Below are 22,277 nucleotides of genomic sequence, written 5' to 3' on the forward strand. Positions count from 1 at the left end.
GAAGATAAAGGCTCAGATCCACTTAAATCTGTAGGATTTGAAGGGATAAAGCGGATCCGGTGGGACGGTTTGTGATGTTTGTGGCTGTGCGCTCAGGGCCGCTGGGATCCGTCAGGAACCTGCAGGTGACCGACCCCACCACCAGCACCCTGAACGTCCGCTGGGAGCCGCCCGAGGGAAACGTCCGCAAATACACCGTGACCTGGAAGCCGACGGCCGGGGGAGAGCAGGAAGTGGTGAGAGCCGCTCCGAAGACGCCCAGATGCTCATTCCTGACCGACATGTTGGACAAATAACTTGAAACCGATTTTAAGATTTAAATGAAAATATCAGTGGCTTTCCTTTTCTTCTGCTGCTCAGTCTTAACCTGAAGTTAGTTTCCAGACCTCAGCAGGTTGATTGTTGAGGTTTTCCTTCTTCCTGAATGAATGTCTGTAGTCCGGAACAGATTCAGTTCCACCATCGGCCTCTAACCTGCATGCAGATTCTCCTTTGTTTGGGATCCCTGAATTCCTTCACATTTCTAAAGTCAGACTCAAAATTCTGTTTCCACTCAAATTTTGGACAAATTTAAATTATAAATACAAAATTTCAGTCTGAATTTCCTGCAGAGATTTCTGTCAATGTCTGGTTTGAAATGCACAGAGAGGAGGAACCTGATCTTATTTTCCATATTTATCCTGGAGAAAGCTGAGATTCCAAACTGAGTTTCCTCCAGTGGATCCAGCAGTGATCCCTCTTCCTGTCAAACCAGGACCAGGTCCCTGGAACCGTGTCCAGCACCGTCCTGAAGCAGCTGCAGCCGGACACGGAGTACTCGGTCACCGTTGTCCCCGTCTACCCGGAGATGGAGGGGAAGTCCATGTCTGAGACGGGGAAGACAAGTGAGATGCTTTCCTCCCCGGGATGAACGCCAGATGGATTTACAGTTCAATCCGAAAGAGCTCTGATAAAAATCTGCGTGTTTCTCCAGATCCGCTGGGCGGAGTGAAGAACCTGAAGGTGGTGGATCCCTCCGTCAGCACGCTGACCGTCCGCTGGGACCCGGCCGTGGGAAACGTCCGGACGTATAAGGTCTTCTACGCCGCCCAGCCAGGAGGAGAACAGGAAGTGGTGAGAGCCGTTTCCTCTTCCAGCTGACCTGAGGAGAAGCAAACAATCATCCTCAGGTCCAGCAGAAACTGATGGGGTCTTATCGATGGATGTCCAACAGGAGGAGGTTTCCGGCGGCACCACCACCACCGTCCTGAGGAACCTGGAGGCCGACACGCTCTACAGCGTGGCCGTGGTTCCCGTCTACCCCGACGTGGAGGGGATCCGGCAGGAGGACCAGGGCAGAACGAGTAGGTCCACCAGAACCGCTTCGTGTCTGACTGACCCGCAGACCGGTCCGACCCGGTCCAAACGCGTCCGACCCGATTAGAGCCGCTTCTCCGCATGGCAAACCAGCCAGGAGAGATGGCAGCCTGAAGGGGTCAGGGTTGGTTGTAAGGTCAGGGTTCGTTTTAAGAAAATCAACTGGAGCTTCACTATTTGTTAAGTATTCGTAAAAGTATGAGACGAATCCTAGTTTATAATTAGTCTACCTTACTCTACTTCTGCTCCATATTTTAATTATTTATTAAAGTATGCTTTAGGTACACATTTATGAATTACTAAAACTGAAATATTCAGATTTTTACTATTTTAATAGTTTAGTTGTTACCTTACTATACATATACTTAGCATATTACCCGTAGCATGCTATTTACATACAGAAATATTTTGACCCTTTTCACGTGACGTCACTCTCTTCGAAACCCCGCCCACTGCGCCATGATGGACGTCAAATCAACCAGTGCCGCCCTGTAAAGCTCGTCTAACAGCATCTGTGACCTAATATCACTTCCATTTAGTTGATATTTAGTCATTAAAAATGTTCACAGGGCGCTGCGCGGTCGGCTTCAGAGAAAGACAAGGACAAAAACCAAACTTGTCATTTTGTAACTTTTAACAAGGAAAGATGGCGGCGATGGACAGCAGCCATGTAGCCTAGCATGTATGAAACAACTGGTTACGTTTTTAAGGCTGCTCCGGTTTAAGGGGAAACGCCGTTTATGACATAGTGACATAAATCATGTGGTGTGAATTCAGGCAAAGTCAGTAGTTTGATCAACTCGTCAGGAGGGAGGAGGTTCGGCTCGGTTTTCAAGCTAGCTTCTGTAAATCCCGCCGTCTGAGTTACGTTCACAGACAAATTAGCTCGACTCGAACAAGGAGAAGCCATGAATAAACTGGCAAAAACAACTTCAGTCGCTTTGTTCGGTACTTTCGTCCCTCACTTCTGACGTCCATCATGGCGCCTCGAATCATTAAGTGACGTTGCTGAAAAGAGTCAATATTTCCCTGTGTAACTAGTTAGCCATCTAGTTTAGTTATATCTAGTCCTGTCTATCCAGATAAACTAGCTAGCTAGCTAAAGACCTGTTTCTGGATCAGCAGTTCCTCTCTTAGGTTTCGGATGTTGCCGTGTTGCTAGTTGCTGTCCTTTGACCCAAACGTCTGTTTTCAGTTGTTGCTGCAGAAACGACCGTATGAACAGTTTGAAAGGTTCAAATGTGCAGCAGCTCTTCAGATGGAAACTCCTTAAATCAACATGCTTACAGCAGGATGGGATAATGCTTTTAGAGCTTGGCTGCTCGATGTTCCCAGGAATCCAGACAGATTAATCCCCAACAGAAGAGCTTGGGCTGGTTTGCAGCACTTGAGTCACTTCAGATGTTTGGATGTGTTTTACTGTGAAGCCTGAGGACAGGGATCCTGCTCAGAGTTTATCAGCTGCCAGTGGAAGCTGAAGCCCCTCATAAAGCAGCGTTAAGGAGCAGGACGCCGACACAACCCGTTTCCAGTTGATGACAGTTGAGTTCGTTCCTTTCAGAGTCTCTGGGTGGAGTGAAGAACCTGCAGGTCACCGACCCGACCACCAGCTCCCTGAGGGTCCGCTGGGAGGCGGCCGAGGGCAACGTCCGTCAGTACCGGGTCCTGTATGCGCCGGCGGCCGGCGGCGCCGAGAGCGCGGTGGGTGGGAGTTTAACTCCGGTTCCACCTGGACCGGTCCGGAACCTCATCGTTATCTGAATGAGGACGGGTCGGGAGCGAGGAGCTGATGCTGTGTTTGTGCTGCAGACGCAGGTTTCCGGGCTCACCACCAGCATGGTTCTGACGGAGCTCAGCCCGGATACCGAGTACAGAGTGACCGTCTTCCCCGTCTACGAGGACGTGGAGGGAAAGCGCATGTCTGAGAACGGGAAAACCAGTGAGTTCCTCCCGAACCGGACCGGGCCGTGGTTCTGCAGACCGCCGGGGGTTCTGACCGCTTTCTGTGGTCTGTTCGCAGAGGTTCTGGGCGGGGTGAAGAACCTGCAGGTCACCGACCCGACCACCAGCTCCCTGAGGGTCCGCTGGGAGCCGGCTGAGGGCAACGTCCGCCAGTACCGCATCTTCTACGTCCCAGCAGCCGGCGGCGCCGAGGACATGGTGGGCGGACCGGACCAGTTCTAGATTAAACTCAGTATTTCTCTGGATTCTGAGGAAAGCTTTCAAACTTTAAAGGGCCGGTATCGTGTAAAACCAACGTTTTTCATCTTTCCATCGTGTTTTTGTCTTTTCCCAGGAGAACTCAGCTCCTTCAGACTAGCCAGCAGCAATTAGCAAACATCTGTGAGCTCATTATAGGAGCTGCTGCTCAGAGCAGCGCTGGTAGAAACGTTAAGGGGTTAATACAGGAGTCATGACTTCCTGGAGGCGGAGCTTCAGAAAGAGCAGGAGCTTCTTAAAGAGACAGAGACACAATTTCAAGGCGTTAAATCAGGAAGTAAAAGTTCCCGTTGAGTCATATCATGAAGGTACCGTAGTTCCTGCCTGGAAAACACGTAGCACCGGCCCTTTAAGAGGAAAGCTTCCTGGCTTAGTTCCCCTCAGAACCGACCCGCCTCTCTGTCTCTGTGGGAAACAGGAGCAGGTTTCGGGCGGAACCACGGACACGGTGCTGAAGAACCTGCTGTCGGACACGCCCTACACCGTTACTGTGGTTCCCGTTTACCCCGAGGGCGAAGGCCTGCGCCAGGCCGACAGAGGAAAGACCCGTAAGTACCGACCCAGTTCGTCAGAACCCACCGGTCACCTCTCTGGTATGTCAGCTGTGTTTTCCCCTGCTTCAGCTTCCTGGGTTTGGACCCGGTTCTGACCGGACCCAGTCAGTCAGGGTTGATGTTCTGGCCTCAGTGTTTTCCTCCTTGAGCAACATTAATGGATCCAGAACCGCCAGAACTGAACTAGTTTGTATGTGGACAAAATAAAAATAAATCAATTTTCTGCTGAATTATTGGCTGAAGATCCATCAGAAATATTTCTAGTTTTTAATCTTCAGAATTTAGCAAAGAGTTTCAGGATCCTGATCATTCATGGAGCTTCTTTACAAATGTGGACGCTAACATTAGCGTTAGCTGCTACATGTTAGCATTGAGATGCTATTTCAGACTATTTCAGACTAGCATAGCTTCACTGATATGCTAACTCCTTTTAGCACAACCTAAACACAACAGCAGCGTTTTCCAGCATCCAATCAGATTGTTTGAAGCAGAAATGAACGGAGAGAAGCTGCTTCTATCGCTAATGTTAGCGGATGTAGCGGTGCACCAGATTTACGGTCGCACTAGAAACATTCACACAAAAAGGTTGCAGCTGCAATGAAAATGTGATTAATAGCATTAAAATTTTTTAAATGTTAACGAGTTTTTCACCAGTGACTCCAGTTTTCCCAGTAGGTGACGGTGAGCCTGGAACAGAACCTTCTGCTTTTACTGCGTCGTTTTGCACATCTGGTTGTTTATCTGTTGCTGTAAAACTGGTATTTTCCCCCCAACCGGGTCGACGGGTTCAGAGTGAGACCAAACGACCTCTGACCCCCGGAGGAACCCGGACCGGGCCGCTCTCGGTGTGTTTCTGCCTGACCTTGTGTTGACCTCTGACCCCTGCAGTTCCACGGTCGCCGCCCAGGAACATCCAGGTGTACAACCCGACGCCCAACAGCCTGAACGTCCGCTGGGAGGCGGCGTCGGGCCTGGTGCAACAGTACCGCGTGGCCTACGCCCCGCTGAGCGGCGCCCGGCCCGCTGAGTCGGTGAGTCACACCCCGCCGCAGAAACTGGGTCAGAACCGGGTCGCAAATGGGCCGACATGAACCGGATAATGGAACCGGTTTGGTCCAATCAGCTTTGTTTTGTTTCATTTAGTAGATTATTTTGTGTGAATCTGAAGAAGTTTAAAACGTCAAGCTGAGGGTTTAGATGTTTGGATTTGTTCTCTGCACAGATAAGAAATGTTTTTAGTGATCCGGTTCCGGCTGGTTCTGATCCAAACCGAACCAGTCGGGTCAGGAATCGAGTCAGAAATTTTTAACTTCCTGGAAGTTCAGGATTTATTTTGGTCCAACTGCAGGATCGTCTCTGTCTGTAACCCGGTCCTGATCCGGTCCAGGTCTCCCAGCTGGCCGTCCTGCTGGGATTCGCTCCCAGCCCAGTAAACCAGTCAGGGGTTCCAGTCCCGAGACCCGATCCGGGACCAGGACCCGATCTGGCCCAGAAGTCCTTTTTGTTCATTTTAACAATGTTTTGTTTATTTTATTATATTTTTATCATTAATTTCATGAATTTTACTGAGAGCGTTCTGCACATCTGGTTCCCATTCTCCTCACTTTTACATTTTTAACTTTTATACATTTTTTGTATTATTAATAATTGTTAATTATATTTATTAAATAATAAATGTTTTATTTATTATTAATTTTTTTTGTTTATTATTAGTATTTATTTACATTTATTTCTGTGTTGGTGGTTCCCATGACGTCAGCTCTGGTCTTTGGCCCATAAACGGCGTTCTGGGCCGAGCCTGGAGAACCTGGCGACCCGTGTTGCTAGGAAACACGGCGGGCAGAAGAGCGGGGCGGTTAGCGTTAGCTCTGATGAACTTCCTGTCTCAGAGTTTTCTAAGCCGGACCGAAGTGATTGTTTCTGGAATCTGAGCCGAAGTCGGTTCTGGAAAATTGAGCAGAACTGGACCTCATTTCCTGTTTTTGCTTTCTCTCTGGTCCTGGAAGGTTCTGATTCCCGGAAGCATCACCAACGCCTACCTGGACAACCTGATCCCGGACACGCCCTACGCCATCACCGTCTCGGCGCTGTACGCCGACGCCGAGGGGGCGCCAGTCAAGGGCGACGGCAAAACACGTAAGAACCCGACCGAATGCAGAACCAGCCCGGTTCTGGTTCTCTGCAACCGAATCACTGAGAGTTATTGATAGAACCGGGTCAGGAGAACCGCACTTTAAAGCAAAACAGGATTCCTGTAAAAAATTAGATTGTCATTTTTAGGTAAATAATTTATTTCTTCCTTTATAATCTGTAATGTGATTAATCAGAATAAAATAATAAACAGTAACAGAGAAAAAATGGAGAAATACATTTTATTTTCCACTGATGTTTAATCTTTGCCTCACCATGACAACCATGACAAACATTATCACAGCATAAAACCGTCACAAACTGAGCCTGAAACAACAACGTCCAAAATTCACATCCTACAAATTCGAGTGGCGTAGATTAATTACTTAAAGTTCAATTTTAGTTTATACTACAGCAGTTAATATTTAACTCAGATGTATTTTCATAAACTATGTGACAAGGTTATTTGCTTTGGTTATTTTTTATTAATTTTCATTTATTTTTATTGGTCTTTATAATTTTATTTTTAATGGCCATTTTTTGTTTACATTAGTAATTTATATTTTTAAATGTATTTACATTTTTAATGTTTATTTAAATTTTTTTATTGGTATTTTTCTTTATTTAATTTTTAAAGATTTCATTAAAATGTTAAATCATAATTTTTATTTATCTACTTTTATTCATTTATTTTTATTTGATAAAATTGGTTAATGATCATTTTCAAACTTAAAAAGTTCCTGATATTTTTTTGTTTTGTTTTCGTTGACGCCGAGTCGTCGATGTGATTCGCTGAGTTTCAGTTTCCAGACAGAATAAAAACCAGAATCACCTGCAGACAGAAACTAAAGGGAGCCGGACAACGTCCCTGTGGCGCTCCGGACAGACTTCCTCTCCCTGCAGGTTTCAAATCCCAGGTGTTTTTTCCAACCGTGTGTGTGTGTTCCAGTGCCCCGAGCCGGCCCTAGGAATATGCGCGTGTACGACGCCACCACCAGCAGCCTGACGATCGGCTGGGACCACGCCGAGGGCCCGGTCCGCCAGTACAGGATCGCCTACGCTCCCATGACCGGAGACCCCATCACAGAGTTTGTGAGTTCAGCTTTCTGCCTTGGACTGGAAACAGGAATCGATAAAAACCCGAAAAGTAGACCAGCGGTTCTGGTTCTGTTAGCAGACGGAGGAGTCTCAGCTGAAGTCATTCTAGCTCTCGACACAAACTTCTTCGTTAAAACCCGTCTGCTGAAAACAAATGGTCTGTTTTTACGCTCTGGCTTTGTTTTGGGTAAACTCTGCTGACGTTGCGGCTAAGCTATGCGGTGAGGTCACTTCCCAGGACTCCCTGGCCTCCTCCAGCCTATGAATCACCATTAGCGCGGCTAATTACGGCCTCTGTTGGACCACCACTGTCACGAGGAGCATAATGACGTTATTAATAGCTCTGGGAACTGCCGGTGAGTCGCTGCAGACTGAGCAGAACCTCTGCGGTCCAGAACCGTTAGCTTCACCAGAAGTGCCAACCGTTCTGCAGTGACTCAGCTTTTGGTCCCACAGGAATTTAAGCTGTAAAATTCCAGTTTTCCTCATTAAAACAGTCTTTAATTTAATTACGCTGCTGTTGCTGGAAATCCACATGCCACTGTTGGACAACATGCTGCTAACAGCACTTAGCTGACATTAGCCTTTTGGCTAATTTTAGCTTACATGTTAGTGTTTGCGTACTGAATGGAGTACGCTGATGTTAGTCAACATGTTAGTAATAACCTACATGCTGATGATAGCAGTTAACTTTCCATTAGCATTGTAGCTAATTTGGATTTAGAAGCTAAACTTAACAAATTGAATGGAATAACTCAATGCTAGTCAACATGCTATCAATACCCTACATTGACATAATTTTAGCTAACATAAGCACTTTACCTAAACTTAGCTATCACACTTGATTACATATTAGATGGAGTCCATAACTGAAGGTCAACATGCTACTGATAGCCCTCATGCTAATGAGAGCATTTAAGCTAAAATTAGCATTTTAGTTCATTTTGATATGCATGCTAAACTTAGCACTTACATTCAGGGTCTTCCTAATAAAACAGAATAAAAAGCAGATGAAGTCCATAAACTTCAGAACCTCAGTGGAAGTGTTGAGCCAAATCTCCTGAACCGGAGAACCAAAGTGGCTCAGTAGAACATCTTAAACCCTGCTCTGTGAAACTGTGACGCCTTTCTGTCTCCTGATGTCCCAGACGATGGTTCCAGGGAACCGGAACAACGCCATGCTGCCCAATCTGCTCCCAGACACGCCCTACAACATCACCGTGGAGGCCATCTATGCCGAGGGGCCCGGAGGGTCCCTGAACGGGATCGGACGGACAAGTGAGGAAGCCCAGCCTGGCTCAAAACCGCTAGCTTAGCAAGAACCGTTAGCTTAGCGAGTAGCTAATGGCATATAAAAGCTGTTAGCTTAGCGAGTAGCTAATGGCGTATCAAAACCGTTAGCTTAGCTCTTCCAGATCCACTGGAATTGACGGCTCCTCTCCCGTCTGTCCAGTCGGCATGCTGAGTCCCAGAAACCTGCGGGTCTCAGATGAGTGGTACACCAGGTTCCGGGTGTCCTGGGAGCCCGTCTCTGCTCCAGTTCAGGGATACCGGCTCACCTACTCGCCTCAAGGTGAGTCCTGCTCCATCTGTCTCACCTGGTTCCTGTGGTTCCTCTGTTTCCTCTGGTTCCTGTGGTTCCTCTGGTTCTTCTGTTTCCTGTGGTTCCTCTGTTTCCTCTGGTTCCTGTGGTTCCTCTGTTTCCTGTGGTTCCTCTGTTTCCTCTTGTTCCTCTGGTTCCTGTTGGATCTAGCAGCCTCTGTTGTGTTTCCAGGTAAGAACCAGCCTGTGGACTTCTTTGTGGGTGACGTCACCTCGTTCACTCTGACCAACCTGGAGCCTGGAACCACCTACGATGTGAAGGTTCTGGCTCAGTACAACACCGGCATCAGCGCGCCGCTCATGGGAGAGGGAACCACGCGTAGGTCCCACCCAGATGCATGATGGGAGTTCAGGTTAACATGGAGGCTGCTGTCATGACGGCTTGTTGTTCTGATCACTGCAGTTTATCTGAACGTCACCAACATCGAGACCTACGACGTCGGCCATGACAGCTTCTGCATCAAGTGGAGTCCGCACCGCGCGGCAACGTCCTACCGCATCAAACTCAACCCTGTGGACCGTAAGTCGCCTCACTCTTTAGTCCACACACTGCCTGGAAACATCCTGGAACTTCCTGGAAACATTCTGGAAACATCCTGGATTATTGATCAACAATTTTATCTTCTATTATTATTATTTTTACTATTATTATCATCTTTAGTATTACTATATTCGGTCATAGTAATAACAGAAAACATGTTAATTGTAACAACAGTTTAATTTTATCTTTAGAACATAAACATAATGTTATATGTAACTTTTACTATTACTATTCCTCAAGGTAGGAACAGTTGTTTTTTATTATTAAATTTGATCATGATTTATTACTTATAATACAATATTAATTATATTATTTACATGTAAACTTGGTATTATTGTTATTATTATTGGTTATAGTAGTAATAGAGATTATTTTAATAGTAATAGTGAAATCATTTTGCTTGTGATTTCCATTTTATCTTTATTGTTTCTGTTATATAATTACCTTGATAACAAAGTAATAACCTGATTTATTGTGTAATTTTATTGTTTGTTGGATGATAATAATGTATCAACAGTTGTATAAATATTATTAACAGTGATATTAGTAATAAATAATATCGATGAAGTCCATATGGATCAGAGGAGGACATGTTGTTCCCCTCGGGACGAGCCGGTGTGGCCGGTTCTCCGACCTTTGACCTGGACTGGATCATGCAGAAGCGGTTCTGGTTCCGACCCCCGGCAGCTGGAACCGGGTTTGGGTTTGACAGGAATCCGTGGTGTCGGTTCCCTCCAGCTCTCTGAGGTCCATCTGGTTCCTGTTGCTGCTCAGACTCGGGTTTGGAGATGAAGCATCGCTGGATGTGTTAGTCGTTAGCCGTCCGAGACGCCGGAACAAATCGAATTGTGTGAAGGTGGAGAACCGCACAGACGGAGAACCGCAGACAGACGGAGACTCTGCTGGGAGCCTGTCCAGTGAAACCAGTGGCTTCTCCAGAGAAACAAAGGCTCAGTGTGAGGAAGAAGCTGGCAGCTCTCATCTGCAGTTGGTTAGCTTCCTGATGTCAGCCTGAAGGTGGGATTCATCGGCGTTCCGGTGAGCAGCAGCTGGTCGTCACGGATCCGTCCTGTTCCCAGAACGTTTTCAGCTCATTCGGACCTGAAGACTGCTAAGCGCTGCGTTTAGCACTTTTAGCTCTCCATAAATCAATTCTTCTGGATAAATTCTAAAGCGCTAATTTAATCGGCCGTTTCATAAACTTTCAGTTGAATAAAATTTGGCGTTTGTATTGAAGTTTTGGTTGACTTTAGGAGTTCCTCAAGTAGTTTGATATTTCTATTCATGCTCTTATTTTGAAGTCAGTTTATGTAGCAGTTCAGTTTCTCCTCCTCAACTTTATTGGACAAAAGCTAAAATCATGCAGCTTTTGGATCAATCAGTGAGAGATACTCAACAGCTAAAACACTGAGGCATGCTGGGAACCAACGGTGTGGAGTTTAGCGATTTAGCATTAGCTTCTGCTAAATATCATGTTGGCTTAGCATTAATGGCTGGTTCCACTTGGTTCTGGTTGATTCCTGTTGGTTCTGGTTGGTTCCGGTTGGTTTCTGTTGGCTCCAGTCGGTTCCTGTCTCTGACCCGTTCCCGTGTTCATCCTCCTCAGCCTCCAGTTTGGGTCAGCAGGAGGTCACCATCCCGGCCGGCCTGCCCCAGTACTGCTTCGACGAACTCTCTCCGGACTCTCTGTACACGGCCACCGTCTTCGTTCAGACTCCCAACCTGGAAGGTCCAGGAGTCAGCGCCAAGGAGCGGACACGTGAGTCCAGAAGGTTGCTGAACTGTTGGTGGTTCTGCTCGGTTCTGAAACATCTTGTTCATGTTGCAGAACCGAGTCTTCAGTTCTAGTTTGCTGGAGTAAGGTGACATTTTCCTGCATTTTTTTGCTACAGTGAGATTAAAATATGAACCAAAGTCAAACTGGGTTCCTTAGCAGCAACTGGTTTGTTGCTGGTTCCGGTTTATTGATCACATGTTGGTTATTCTGTTTGCTCACAGTGGTGAAACCGACTCCGGTTCCGACTCTGCCCCCGACCCCGACGCCGCCCCCCACCATCCCACCTGGATGGGCAGGTGAGTCTGGAGCAGAGAGAGAGTTTACCTGGGTGAGAAGCGGTTCTGATCTTTGTTTTATGTGTGTGTGTGTGTGTGTGTGTGTGTGTGCGTGTGTGTGTGTGTGTGTGGGTGTGTGCGTGTGCAGTGTGTAAAGGAGCCAAAGCAGACGTTGTGTTCGTCATCGACGGCTCCTGGAGCATCGGGGAGGAGAGCTTCACCAAGGTCATCCACTTCGTCTCCAGCATCATCGCCGCCTTCGACGTCGTCGGACCGTCAGGGATGCAGGTCAAAGTTCAAACATCATCATTCATCTGAAAATCATTGATAAATCATTTCATAATCTGCTGATCAGCAAATTATTTATATTTAAAATAAAGGAAATTATGTTATTAGATTTTTACACATAAATGATTTTCACATAAAGATTCAAACAAAATAAATAGAATAAATAAATCTTTGATGGATGCAGAACACGACAAACAAAATCTGACTCTTTTCTCACAATTTAATTCTGAAAAAAAAAAAACTTAAGAAAGATTTTTTAGTGGCCCTGATTCTGTTCCATAGCGATGAAATGTATTATATTTATATACAAATATTATCATAAGGTCACATTTCAAGAATAAATATTTTAATCTTTGTAAAATAATCAAACTAAAACAGTAAAGCTTCACATTGCACAGATTTTCCTTCCACTCAACTTTCCATTTTAATACAGCGCTCCCTGTATCACATGGTCACTACAAAACATTTCTGTTGAATTCATTTGAATTGTTGCTGTGATGTGATGAGAAGCAGAAGGTTTGCTTTCCACTCACTGTAAAACAGAACCGGCCGTGTTTAGTTTATCCTGGATCTCCGCCGGCGAGGATCTGGATTAATTTCTGATTCAGTTCTGATGAAGCCGCTCCTCTTCCAGGTTTCCTTCGTTCAGTACAGCGACGGCTCAAAGACCGAGTTCAAGCTCAACTCGTACACAGACAAAGGCGTCGCCATGGCAGCGGTGCATCACATCCGCTACCGAGGAGGAAACACCAAGACAGGTGTGTTTGGGTGGTCCGGTCCGGTCCAGTCCCGGTCCGGGTCCTGGTCCCTGTCCGGTCCTATCCTGGTCCGGTCCAGGTCCGGTCCGGGTCCCTGTCCGGTCATGTCCTGGTCCGGTCCAGGTCTGGTTCGGTCCAGGTCCGGTCCCGGTCCCGGTCCCGGTCCCGGCTCATCTGTCTCCAGCCGGCCACTCTAACCTGTGGGTGTGAACAGGCGAGGCGCTGAAGCACACGTATGAGAAGGCGTTCTCGGTGGAGAACGGGATGCGGAGGAACGTCCCCAAGGTGGTCGTGGCCATCACGGACGGCCGGTCTCAGGACGAGGTGAAGAAGAACGCCGCCAAGCTGCAGCATGCAGGTAACCACTGCCACAGGCTCTCCCCAACGCCGCCGCCGCCGCCGATTGGCTCAGGGAAACTTAGACCTAAAACATCTGCTGAGTCTAAATGTGGCCGTTTGTCAGCTTGCTGGATTTGACTGTTTGCTGGTGATGCAGCGATTTACGGCTCTGTTTCCTCCTAAAGGTTTATTATCCACGCTACCAGCAGAGGGCACTAATGTGCTAGTAGAGGAGCTATTTTTTTGTTTGTTTGCTAACTTTGAAAACATCTAGCGAAAAGTGCTAATTTACTCAGCTGTTTGGTAAACATTCAGCTAAAGGAAGTTTAATGTAGTTTTGGTTATCAGCTGTTATCAGATAGTTATATTCACACTCTTATTTTGAAGTTGGTGAACACTGTTTTATGCACTTCCTGCAGCGCAAACTGTACAGGTCGGTGTGTAATTACACATGTAACCCTGCAGAGGGCGACATACTGTGTATGTAGTACAGTAAGTCCAGTCCTCCAGAGCCGTCCTGCAACTTTCAGATGCATCTTTACTCCAACAGACTGGGACGGACTCAGAACCGGCCTGCAGCGGTCCGATCATCTGATTCAGGTCTGCAGGTCAGGTCAGGTCAGCAGGAAGCAGCCAAGAGCTGCAGGACGGCTGTGGAGAGCCTGAGCACCGCTGGGCTGGTACAGCATATTGTGTCATTGACACATGGTTGAAGTTAGCGCTTTAGCATTAGCTTCTGCTACATGCTGTATTGGTACAACGCTTTAGCATTAGCTTCTGCTACATGCTGTATTGGTACAGCGCTTTAGCATTAGCTTCTGCTACATGCTGTATTGGTACAGCGCTTTAGCATTAGCGGAACTAGCTTTGTAGCGCTCCAGGCTAACAGCTGGAAGTTATTTGTTGCTGCTTCTCTTTTGGACCCTGAGGGAACCAGGAACTGTTTCTCTCTGGGAAGCCATTTTGTGTCCGTTATTGTCTCCATGTTGACCCAAACATCTGGACGTCCTCAGTTTCACCAAATGGACCAAAATGTCCAAAGTTTGAACTTTTCCAAACTTACATCAGGATTCCTTTGATCTGAGGTTGTTTCAGATGTTGGAGACAGAAATCAATGAGGTTCTGACCCGTGGTTCTGGTTCTGATCCCTGGTTCTGCTCCCAGGTTACAGCGTTTTCGCCATCGGCGTGGCGGACGTGGACTTCGTGGAGCTGCAGGAGATTGGCAGCAAGCCGAGCGACAGACACGTGTTCGTGGTGGACGACTTCGACGCCTTCGACTCCATCAAGGAGAATCTGATCACCTTCATCTGCGAAACGTCGACTTCCTGTCAGTCCGCCTCCGTTTCTGCCTCACACTCTGAAACCGTTCCCCAATGAACGCTCTGTTCCCTCCGCAGCCTGTCCTCTCATCTACCTCAACGGCTTCACCTCACCTGGTGAGTTCTAGCTTCAGGTGGAACCGGGTCAGAACCCTGCTCCTCCTCTTCATCCTCCTCCTCTTCCTCAGGGTTCAGGATGCTGGAGGCCTTCAACCTGACGGAGAAAACCTACAGCTCCGTCCCCGGCGTCTCCATGGAGCCCGGATCCTTCAACAGCTACACGGCGTACCGGCTGCACCGCAACGCCTTCCTGACCCAGCCCAGCACGTGAGTCCCAGCCGGGCCGCCGGGTCCGCTCACTGGTTCTGGTCCAGAACCGATGACCTGGTTCTGGTCCAGATTTATGTTGCGTTAAAGCTGCTTCTCCATGCTAACCAGAGGACCTGAGGGTTCTGGAAGGCAGGCCCAGCAGCAGCAGATCTATGCTGTGTTTCCTGGATGTTCTCCAGGCGGTAGAAGGCCGGCTTTCTACCTGTCTGTATGTGTCTGTGGAGGCTCAGGTCAGAGGTCGTCCTGATCTGGTTCCTCTTCAGGTCCAAAGATGGTAACTTCAGATTCTGTTCAGCTGGAGAAAGTTCTGGCACCCCTGCATTGATTTGTTGTGACTGTTCAGAGATTGGCTGGTTCAGAGGCACCTGGTGACATCACAATATGGTAGTCATGGTAACTGATCTCAGTGCTATAGCAGTGGCAGCTTATAGATATGAGAGGAGTCCCTGGACTGAGCCCTGGGGAACCCCACATGTGATTCAGTCCAATAGGGCCAAAGCATTCTAACTGAGCGACTCTATGGCAGCTTCTAGTTTCAGCTCTATGTTTCCTGAGCAGAGAGCTCCACCCAGACGGCCTCCCTGACACCTACACCATCATCCTGATGTTCCGCCTGCTGCCCGACTCGCCCGCCGAGCCCTTTGACCTCTGGCAGGTCTCCTCCAAGGACCACAAGCCTGAGACCGGTGTCACCGTGGACGGTGAGTCCGCCGCGGTGCTGCAGGGCAACACAGAACAACGCAGGGCAACTCAGGGTGAATCAGAGCAACGCAGGGCTCTGCAGCTGGGTTTCAGAACCTGCAGAGCAGTGTTGGTAAACAGGCTCATGATGTCATGGCGGCACTATATTGGTGATGCTGCGCTAATTATGCTACGCTAATGATGCCACACTAGCTACAGTATACTAGCAACACTTAGATAGCAGAGCTATGCTAGAGACGCTATGCTAATGACGCTATTCTAGTGACCTTACTATGGTGATGCTATGCTAGCAGTGCTCAGCTAGCAATGCTATGCTAGTGATGCTCATAAAGCTCCAGTTGATCCTCCTTGCTTCCAGTTAAAACCTATCAGATTCCTTAATATCTTGGTTTTGACATCTGACTGAACAAATTCCTTATTCTGAACAGATTTTTTATCTTGAACAGTTCTTCTGTCTCTGATCTGAACAGTTCTTCTCTCTCCTCCAGGTTCTGCTCAGACCGTTTCGTTTTACAATAAGGACGAAACCGGAGAAATCCAGAGAGTCACGTTTGACCACAGCCTGGTGAAGAAGATCTTCCATGGCAGCTTCCACAAGGTAAGCCGTCTAGGCCCCTCCCCCACCCGCTGCTGCTCACATCAGAACGTCTGAATCATGAAACGTTTTCCTGCTCTGAGGAGAAAAACGTGAGGCGGGGCGTCTCTTTGTTCCTCCCAGTCCTCCCAGTCCAGATGAGAAAATGGAGTGCTAACATCTGAGGATGTCAGACGGCGCCCCCTGCAGGTTACAGGCAGCGCCGGGCGCAAAAGGCGACGCTCGTGTCGATGAACCATTTCCAGAGAGCCAGACCATCCATAAATATATCAGGAATATTCCACAGCGCCGTTATTTTTTATCCAAATATATCCCAGGAAACATTTGATGTTTTGATACGTAAACAATGAATTCTTCCTAGAAACCGTTTAGTTTTTATTCTTTAGATGTGAGAGTTGCTGCTAAAAGCTTGATGTCTGACTTCATGACAATTAGTAATAAACACACAGCAGCGATATTCAGTCAGCCACTTCCTACCGCCAGGCGCCACTTCCTGCTGCCACTTCCTGCCTCCAGGCACCACTTCCTGGTGCCACTTCCTGGTGCCATTGTGCTGCAGGAAGTAAGCAGTAAATAACCGACAGGATGTTTGGGATTCCAGTGGCCTGAGAAACGGGTTCAGTAAACCCAGTGGCAGTTCTGGAGAGGAGGCGACCCGGTCCGGTTGTCCTCTGGTTCTGCGCGGCACCTGAAGGTTTTTCTGATCTCAGATCAAAGTTCTGGACTCAGTTCGTCCTTTGTTCTGGTTCCAGGTCCAGTCAGGGTTTTCCAGGAAACCTTGATTCATGTTTCCTGTAAATCAGTCTGAGTGAGACGCTGTCAGTGTGATCCTATCTGTGTTTTCCAGTTAAACCCGGGCTCAGGTTCTGGAGCTCAGGCCCGGTTCTGATCTCTAGGGGTTCAAACCATTAGATGTTCTCACAGAAACTGAGATGTTTTACTCTGACATGTGAACCAGAACCAGGCCCAGAAGGCCCACTGACCCGTTTTCTCCTCCCTCAGCTCCACATCCTGGTTTCCTCCAACAGCGTGAAGCTGAAGGTCGACTGCCAGGAAGTGGAGGAGAAGAAGACGAAGGCGGCCGGCAACGTGTCCAGAGACGGGTACCAGGTTCTGGGCAAGATGACCAAGTCCATCGGGTCCAAGGGCCAGTCGGCTACGGTGAGTCAGCGGCCCCCGAACCACCACCAGGAACCCTGGACCCGGCCAGGAGAAACCATTTCATCCCCAACTGTCTGGAAACATACGACAAAATATCAGAGCAGAAACAGACAGATTATCACCGGTACAGGCAAGAGGATGTGACATGAGGCATAATATGGAATAAATCATAATAATATGGAATAAATCATAATAATATGGAATAAATCATAATATGGAATAAATCATAGTAATATGGAATAAATCATAATAATATGGAATAAATCATAATATGGAATAAATCATAGTAATATGGAATAAATCGTAATAATATGAAATAAATCATAATAATATGGAATAAATCATAATAATATGGAATAAATCATAATATGGAATAAATCATAGTAATATGGAATAAATCATAATAATATACAGAATAAATCATAATAATGTATAAAGTATAAAGATATATTAATATATAACTATCTATAGTAATATATAAATATCAGTAATATATAAAGATCTATAATAAACCATGAGGAAGCCGCAGCAGCAGGTCTGGATTGCAGGTTGCAGTAACTGGATCCAGACCTGCTGCTGCTGTTCCTGTTCACGGATCAGAACCGTGTCCAACATCATGTTGTTCTGTTCCCTCCTCAGTTCCAGCTCCAGATGTTTGACATCGTCTGCAACCTGGCCTGGACCAGCCGGGACCGCTGCTGCGACCTGCCCTCCACGGTGAGAGTCTTTCACCCTGCAGCCGTCGGCTGACCCGATCTTTGCTGCTGCACTTGGAGCTCAAAACCCGCAGGGTTCTGCTCCTGACCCGGTTTCCCTCTGAGGTTCTGTTGGGTTTGTTCCAGAACTTACAGGTCACTTTCAGAATAAGGGTCGTATTTTGGAGCTTTTCTTGTTCGTTCTGGAACCCAAAGGTTCCTAGTCTGCATCTCCGGACCAGAGCTGAGGTTATGGGAACTTGCAAGTCAGTCCGGTCCGGTCCAGTTCGTTCCCCTGGAGGTTCTGGACGGTCAGGCTGCTTTAGGCTGATGGCGGTTCCGTTTGGACCCAGACTGAGCCGATCAGCGATCTCTGAGGAAACGTGAGCTGTAAATTCATCAAAACCAGTTTTACCGACAGTACCTGAACGTCCCATCGGCTCAACAACCAGAGAGAGCAACGTCCCGTCTGCAGCGCAACGTCCCGTCTGCAGCTCAACGTCCCGTCTGCAGCTCAACGTCCCGTCTGCAGCGCAACGTCCCGTCTGCAGCCCAACGTCCCGTCTGCAGCGCAACGTCCCGTCTGCAGCCCAACGTCCCGTCTGCAGCCCAACGTCCCGTCTGCAGCGCAACGTCCCGTCTGCAGCGCAACGTCCCGTCTGCAGCTCAACGTCCCGTCTGCAGCGCAACGTCCCGACTGCAGCTCAACGTCCCGTCTGCAGCTCAACGTCCCGTCTGCAGCGCAACGTCCCGTCTGCAGCGCAACGTCCCGTCTGCAGCTCAACGTCCCGTCTGCAGCTCAAAACAAGGAAACAACCCCGACATGTTTGGCTGGAGTCTCCAGAGCTTTTGAGAGTTTCACAGTAAAATGTGGAGGAAGGAAAAACTGCAGCTCAGCATGAAGATTTTCTGAAAGAAGCAACTAATAGCATAGCAGCTAACATCGTAGCAGCTAACAGCTGATTTAAAGAGTTTATTCATGTAAACCTAACAGAACTTTTTTTCCAGTCTGAAGTTCTGGCTGATCTGATCAGGCTGCTTTCTGCATCACGTTTTCCTTCCACTCAACTTTCCATTGACCTTCAGCAGCTTCCTCTCAGAGTGAAACAGGAATGGATGCGCTGCTGACAGATAGAACTTTCACTTCTGGAAGCAGAACTCTGATTAGTTCTGAACTATAGGCGGTTTGGTACCAGTTTCCTCTGTCTGGGTCGCGTTGACCTTTGACCTTTGACCTGTGTTTGTCCTGCAGAGAGACGAGCTGAAGTGCCCCGCCCTGCCCAACGCCTGCACCTGCACGTCGGAGGCCAGCGGCCAGCCGGGCCCCCAGGGGCCGGTGGTGAGTCAGCGCTCAGGCCCGCTTCACAAACCCCCGCAGAACCGCCCATCTGGAACCGGCGGTTCTGGAGACTCTGGAATCAGACGGAACCGATGATGCAACCATTCAGCGAACACAGGAAGGATGCAACATGCTGCAACTTCTGACTGGCAACATGTTGCCTCTGGTTGCTGCAACATGTTGCCCCTGGTTGCATCATTGATGTGTTCATGTTGCGATTCCTGTCGGCTCTGTCGACGATCAGAAGGTTTTCATACAACAGAGACTCGACTGCTGCAGCAACTAGAGGTTGCTGCAGCAACTTGCTGCATTGTGTTGCTGCAGCAGGTTGCTGCAGCGTGTTGCTTCAGCAGCCTGGCCTCCTGCAGCTTGCTGTGTGTCCCCGCAGGGCGCTCCCGGCAGTAAGGGGCCCCGAGGTGAGCGAGGCGAGGCCGGAGCTTCGGTGAGTTTCTCTGATCAAAGATCCTCTCCGCTGCAGGACGCTCCACTTGTTACATGTTTCATGCTGCTCTCTGTGCCTCAGGGGCCGGCGGGGCCGCCAGGAAACATCGGATCCCCGGGGCCCATGGGTCTGCCCGGCCCCCAGGGGCCCAGTGGCATGTCCATCCCTGGAGAGGCCGTAAGTCCGACTCACACACCTGGAACACACCTGGACTTTCTGTCAGATTTTAACATCCATCAGTTCCCTGTGAAACCGAAAAGGAAAAAGATTCTTTATTGTGACCATAAACCCCTCGGTCGGTTCTGACCCGGACGGTTGGTCGGTTCTAACCCGGTCAAAAAGGGAATCCTGATATGTTCTGCTGGCAGTTTTTCCTTCCACTAACTGCAGGCAACAGATTCTCCTCCATGTTGCTCCGAATCGTTTAAACCCGACCGGTTTCCAGAGGATCGGAGCTTCATGATGCTGGAGGTTAACTTCAGAACCAGAACCAGAACCGATGCCGTCAGCCTCAGAGGATTTTATTTTGTAGTTGTCAGTTTGATCATGAATCAAGTTTTTCCGGATAAGGTCATCATATTCCTGACCGGACCGGGTCGAATCGGGTCAGATCAGACTGGGTTGGACCTTTTGGGATGAAGTCCGATCCGATTAGGAAGAGGAATCCTGAGGAACATTCCTGATGAAAAGTTAATCAGGAAATTCCCAGCGTTCCCTGCTGGAACTCTAGGAGAACCCGGATCCTCAGAAACCCAGATCCGACTGTAGAAGCAGTCCGGCTGCTTCTGCAGAATCCTCCGGATCTGTAGAACTACATCTACCAGAATTCAGAGGATCAGGATTGAACCTGGATCAGAACCGGACGGGTTCTTCTGTCAGTGAACCAGGCGGTTCTGATCCGACTCCCTCTGCTGTCGTCCTCAGGGTCGGCCGGGACCGAAGGGAGAACCCGGAGACTCCGGCCTGCCGGGACAGAAGGTAAGCCCGGTTCTGCTCCGGTTCTGGACCGGAAGCAGATAAAACTTATGTTCTGACAACCGGACCGGATCCGGGCCGGATCTGGACCGGACCATACCCAGAGTGTGGACCGGTCCAGAATGTTCTGAGAGGCAGCTGAACCGGAACCGGGTCGGCTGAATTTTTAAAGTTTAAGGTTTTGTTATGAACACAGAGAAAATTATTATTATTGATATTATTATTGATACTGAATGTTCGACAGATTTGATCAGCTCTTTGCACCTGCCGCACTGACATCACAACCGCACGCGGCTCTCTTGTTTCTGCTTTGAGTTACCATGACAGCTAGAAAAGACAAAGTCTTATTTCAGACGCAAATAAAACGATACTATGAACATTGCTGTCTTCCTAATATAATGGGCTTTTAAGTTTTCATGGATTTCCAAACGGTCCTGAATTAAGAAGACGGTGGCTTGTAAATATTCATCGCTACCAGTTAAAGCTAACGCCGCACAGCAAAGTTTGCAGCCTTCACTTCACTTCGGATCAACTTCTTCAGCCTAAAGCAGAAGGTAAAGGAGCCTCCTGTGTTATTTCCATGGAATCACTTCTGTATTCAGGCTGAAAGAGAGTTTATGGGAACGAGAGAGCAGACCAGAGCCAGACAGCCGAGCAACTGATCCGCCTGTACATACTGCTGTAAACACCGTCCTGCTTCACAAGAAGCATGCAAAACTAATAAAGCAAAATAACACGGAGACCTTAAGGAACACGGCCATATTTTTCTAAAAGCAACAACTTTGAACCTGAACAGTCAGCTGAACTAGAACTCCGACACCAGAGCTGCTCTACTGTTAAGCTATGGGCTTGTTGTTCCTCAGGCTTCAGAAGCAAAAAGCCTGAACCGTAAAATCCCCGTTACTTGGTCTCTGACACTAACGACAATAAACGCACGTAATATACTTGAACATAAGGTAAAAACATTGTCCGTTAGAATGGATGAAAAATGTTCAAATACTTAAATAGCACGTTTTTACAAGAAAAATGTCTAGCATAAGCTAATGTTAGCCACAAAGTTTAAAGAAAGTAAAACTCACCTTTGTGTCTGTGAACGTATAACGAGACGAACATCTTAAAACTTTTCTCCAGCTACATGTTGGGGCTTCAGATCGATGTTCATCATTAACTGTTACCTTGGAAACACCCAGTGGAAAGAGACATTTTCACCAGACTGGAAACGATCGAGCCGCTTTTTCCCGAACGCAGAAGCTGAGGAGCAAAGAGCCCATTGGGTCAAAGTTTGTTGACCTGCTGGTTACTGTGGGAACTGCAGCGCCTCTGACTTTAATCCAGCTGCAGCTTTAATCTGGAGTAACGGAGACGGAGCCAGAGCTCATGATGGGAAGGTTCTGATGGCGGTCCGATCAGAACCTTCCTGCTGCTGATCCAAACCAAAAAAACAGAGGAATGAGAGGAGCCCGGAATTACAGGGAGGAAGGAAGATTTGGGATTATTTTAGATTATTTAGAGACGTAAAAACCCAAACATTTAGTTCCAGAACCGGATCGGACCTTCAGGACCTTCAGGAGCCTCCAGGTTGGTTCTGACCCAGTTTTTGTTCAGCTAGAACCAGAATCAGACGTTTACAGCTCCAGATTCTCAGTTTTAAAGAAACAATCCAACAGCAGAACCTCTCTGAATCCGATCAGAACCAGCTGGACCTGATGGTTCTGATCTGCAGGTGAACCCGCTCTGACAGAACCAAGTCATTAATCACTCCCAGCCGACCCGAGCCGT

The 22,277-nt window shown here is 48.0% G+C and overlaps 1 protein-coding gene across 8 annotated transcripts in view; it reads left to right on the forward strand.

Moving 5' to 3' along the window:
• col12a1b (collagen, type XII, alpha 1b) overlaps positions 1-22,277 on the forward strand; it is an 83,826-nt gene that overhangs the window by 56,021 nt on the left and 5,528 nt on the right. For 7 of the 8 annotated variants that reach the window (XM_032584779.1, XM_032584780.1, XM_032584777.1 and 4 more), the window contains 31 exons: positions 97-236; positions 755-884; positions 974-1,113; positions 1,214-1,343; positions 2,918-3,057; positions 3,166-3,295; positions 3,377-3,516; positions 3,995-4,124; positions 5,019-5,161; positions 6,137-6,266; positions 7,210-7,352; positions 8,507-8,636; positions 8,812-8,931; positions 9,133-9,279; positions 9,364-9,480; positions 11,108-11,260; positions 11,500-11,574; positions 11,702-11,841; positions 12,476-12,599; positions 12,814-12,957; positions 14,103-14,267; positions 14,338-14,376; positions 14,448-14,586; positions 15,148-15,290; positions 15,780-15,889; positions 16,889-17,047; positions 17,687-17,764; positions 18,995-19,081; positions 19,470-19,523; positions 19,605-19,700; positions 20,448-20,501. In XM_032584779.1, the coding sequence (XP_032440670.1) occupies positions 97-236; positions 755-884; positions 974-1,113; positions 1,214-1,343; positions 2,918-3,057; positions 3,166-3,295; positions 3,377-3,516; positions 3,995-4,124; positions 5,019-5,161; positions 6,137-6,266; positions 7,210-7,352; positions 8,507-8,636; positions 8,812-8,931; positions 9,133-9,279; positions 9,364-9,480; positions 11,108-11,260; positions 11,500-11,574; positions 11,702-11,841; positions 12,476-12,599; positions 12,814-12,957; positions 14,103-14,267; positions 14,338-14,376; positions 14,448-14,586; positions 15,148-15,290; positions 15,780-15,889; positions 16,889-17,047; positions 17,687-17,764; positions 18,995-19,081; positions 19,470-19,523; positions 19,605-19,700; positions 20,448-20,501 (3,770 nt within the window). The remainder of the gene's footprint in view (positions 1-96; positions 237-754; positions 885-973; positions 1,114-1,213; positions 1,344-2,917; positions 3,058-3,165; positions 3,296-3,376; positions 3,517-3,994; positions 4,125-5,018; positions 5,162-6,136; positions 6,267-7,209; positions 7,353-8,506; positions 8,637-8,811; positions 8,932-9,132; positions 9,280-9,363; positions 9,481-11,107; positions 11,261-11,499; positions 11,575-11,701; positions 11,842-12,475; positions 12,600-12,813; positions 12,958-14,102; positions 14,268-14,337; positions 14,377-14,447; positions 14,587-15,147; positions 15,291-15,779; positions 15,890-16,888; positions 17,048-17,686; positions 17,765-18,994; positions 19,082-19,469; positions 19,524-19,604; positions 19,701-20,447; positions 20,502-22,277) is intronic. The other variant, XM_032584778.1, reaches the window with a different exon arrangement.

Source organism: Xiphophorus hellerii, chromosome 15 (genome assembly GCF_003331165.1).
Source record: "Xiphophorus hellerii strain 12219 chromosome 15, Xiphophorus_hellerii-4.1, whole genome shotgun sequence".
In the NCBI taxonomy this organism is placed as follows: Eukaryota; Metazoa; Chordata; class Actinopteri; order Cyprinodontiformes; family Poeciliidae; genus Xiphophorus; species Xiphophorus hellerii.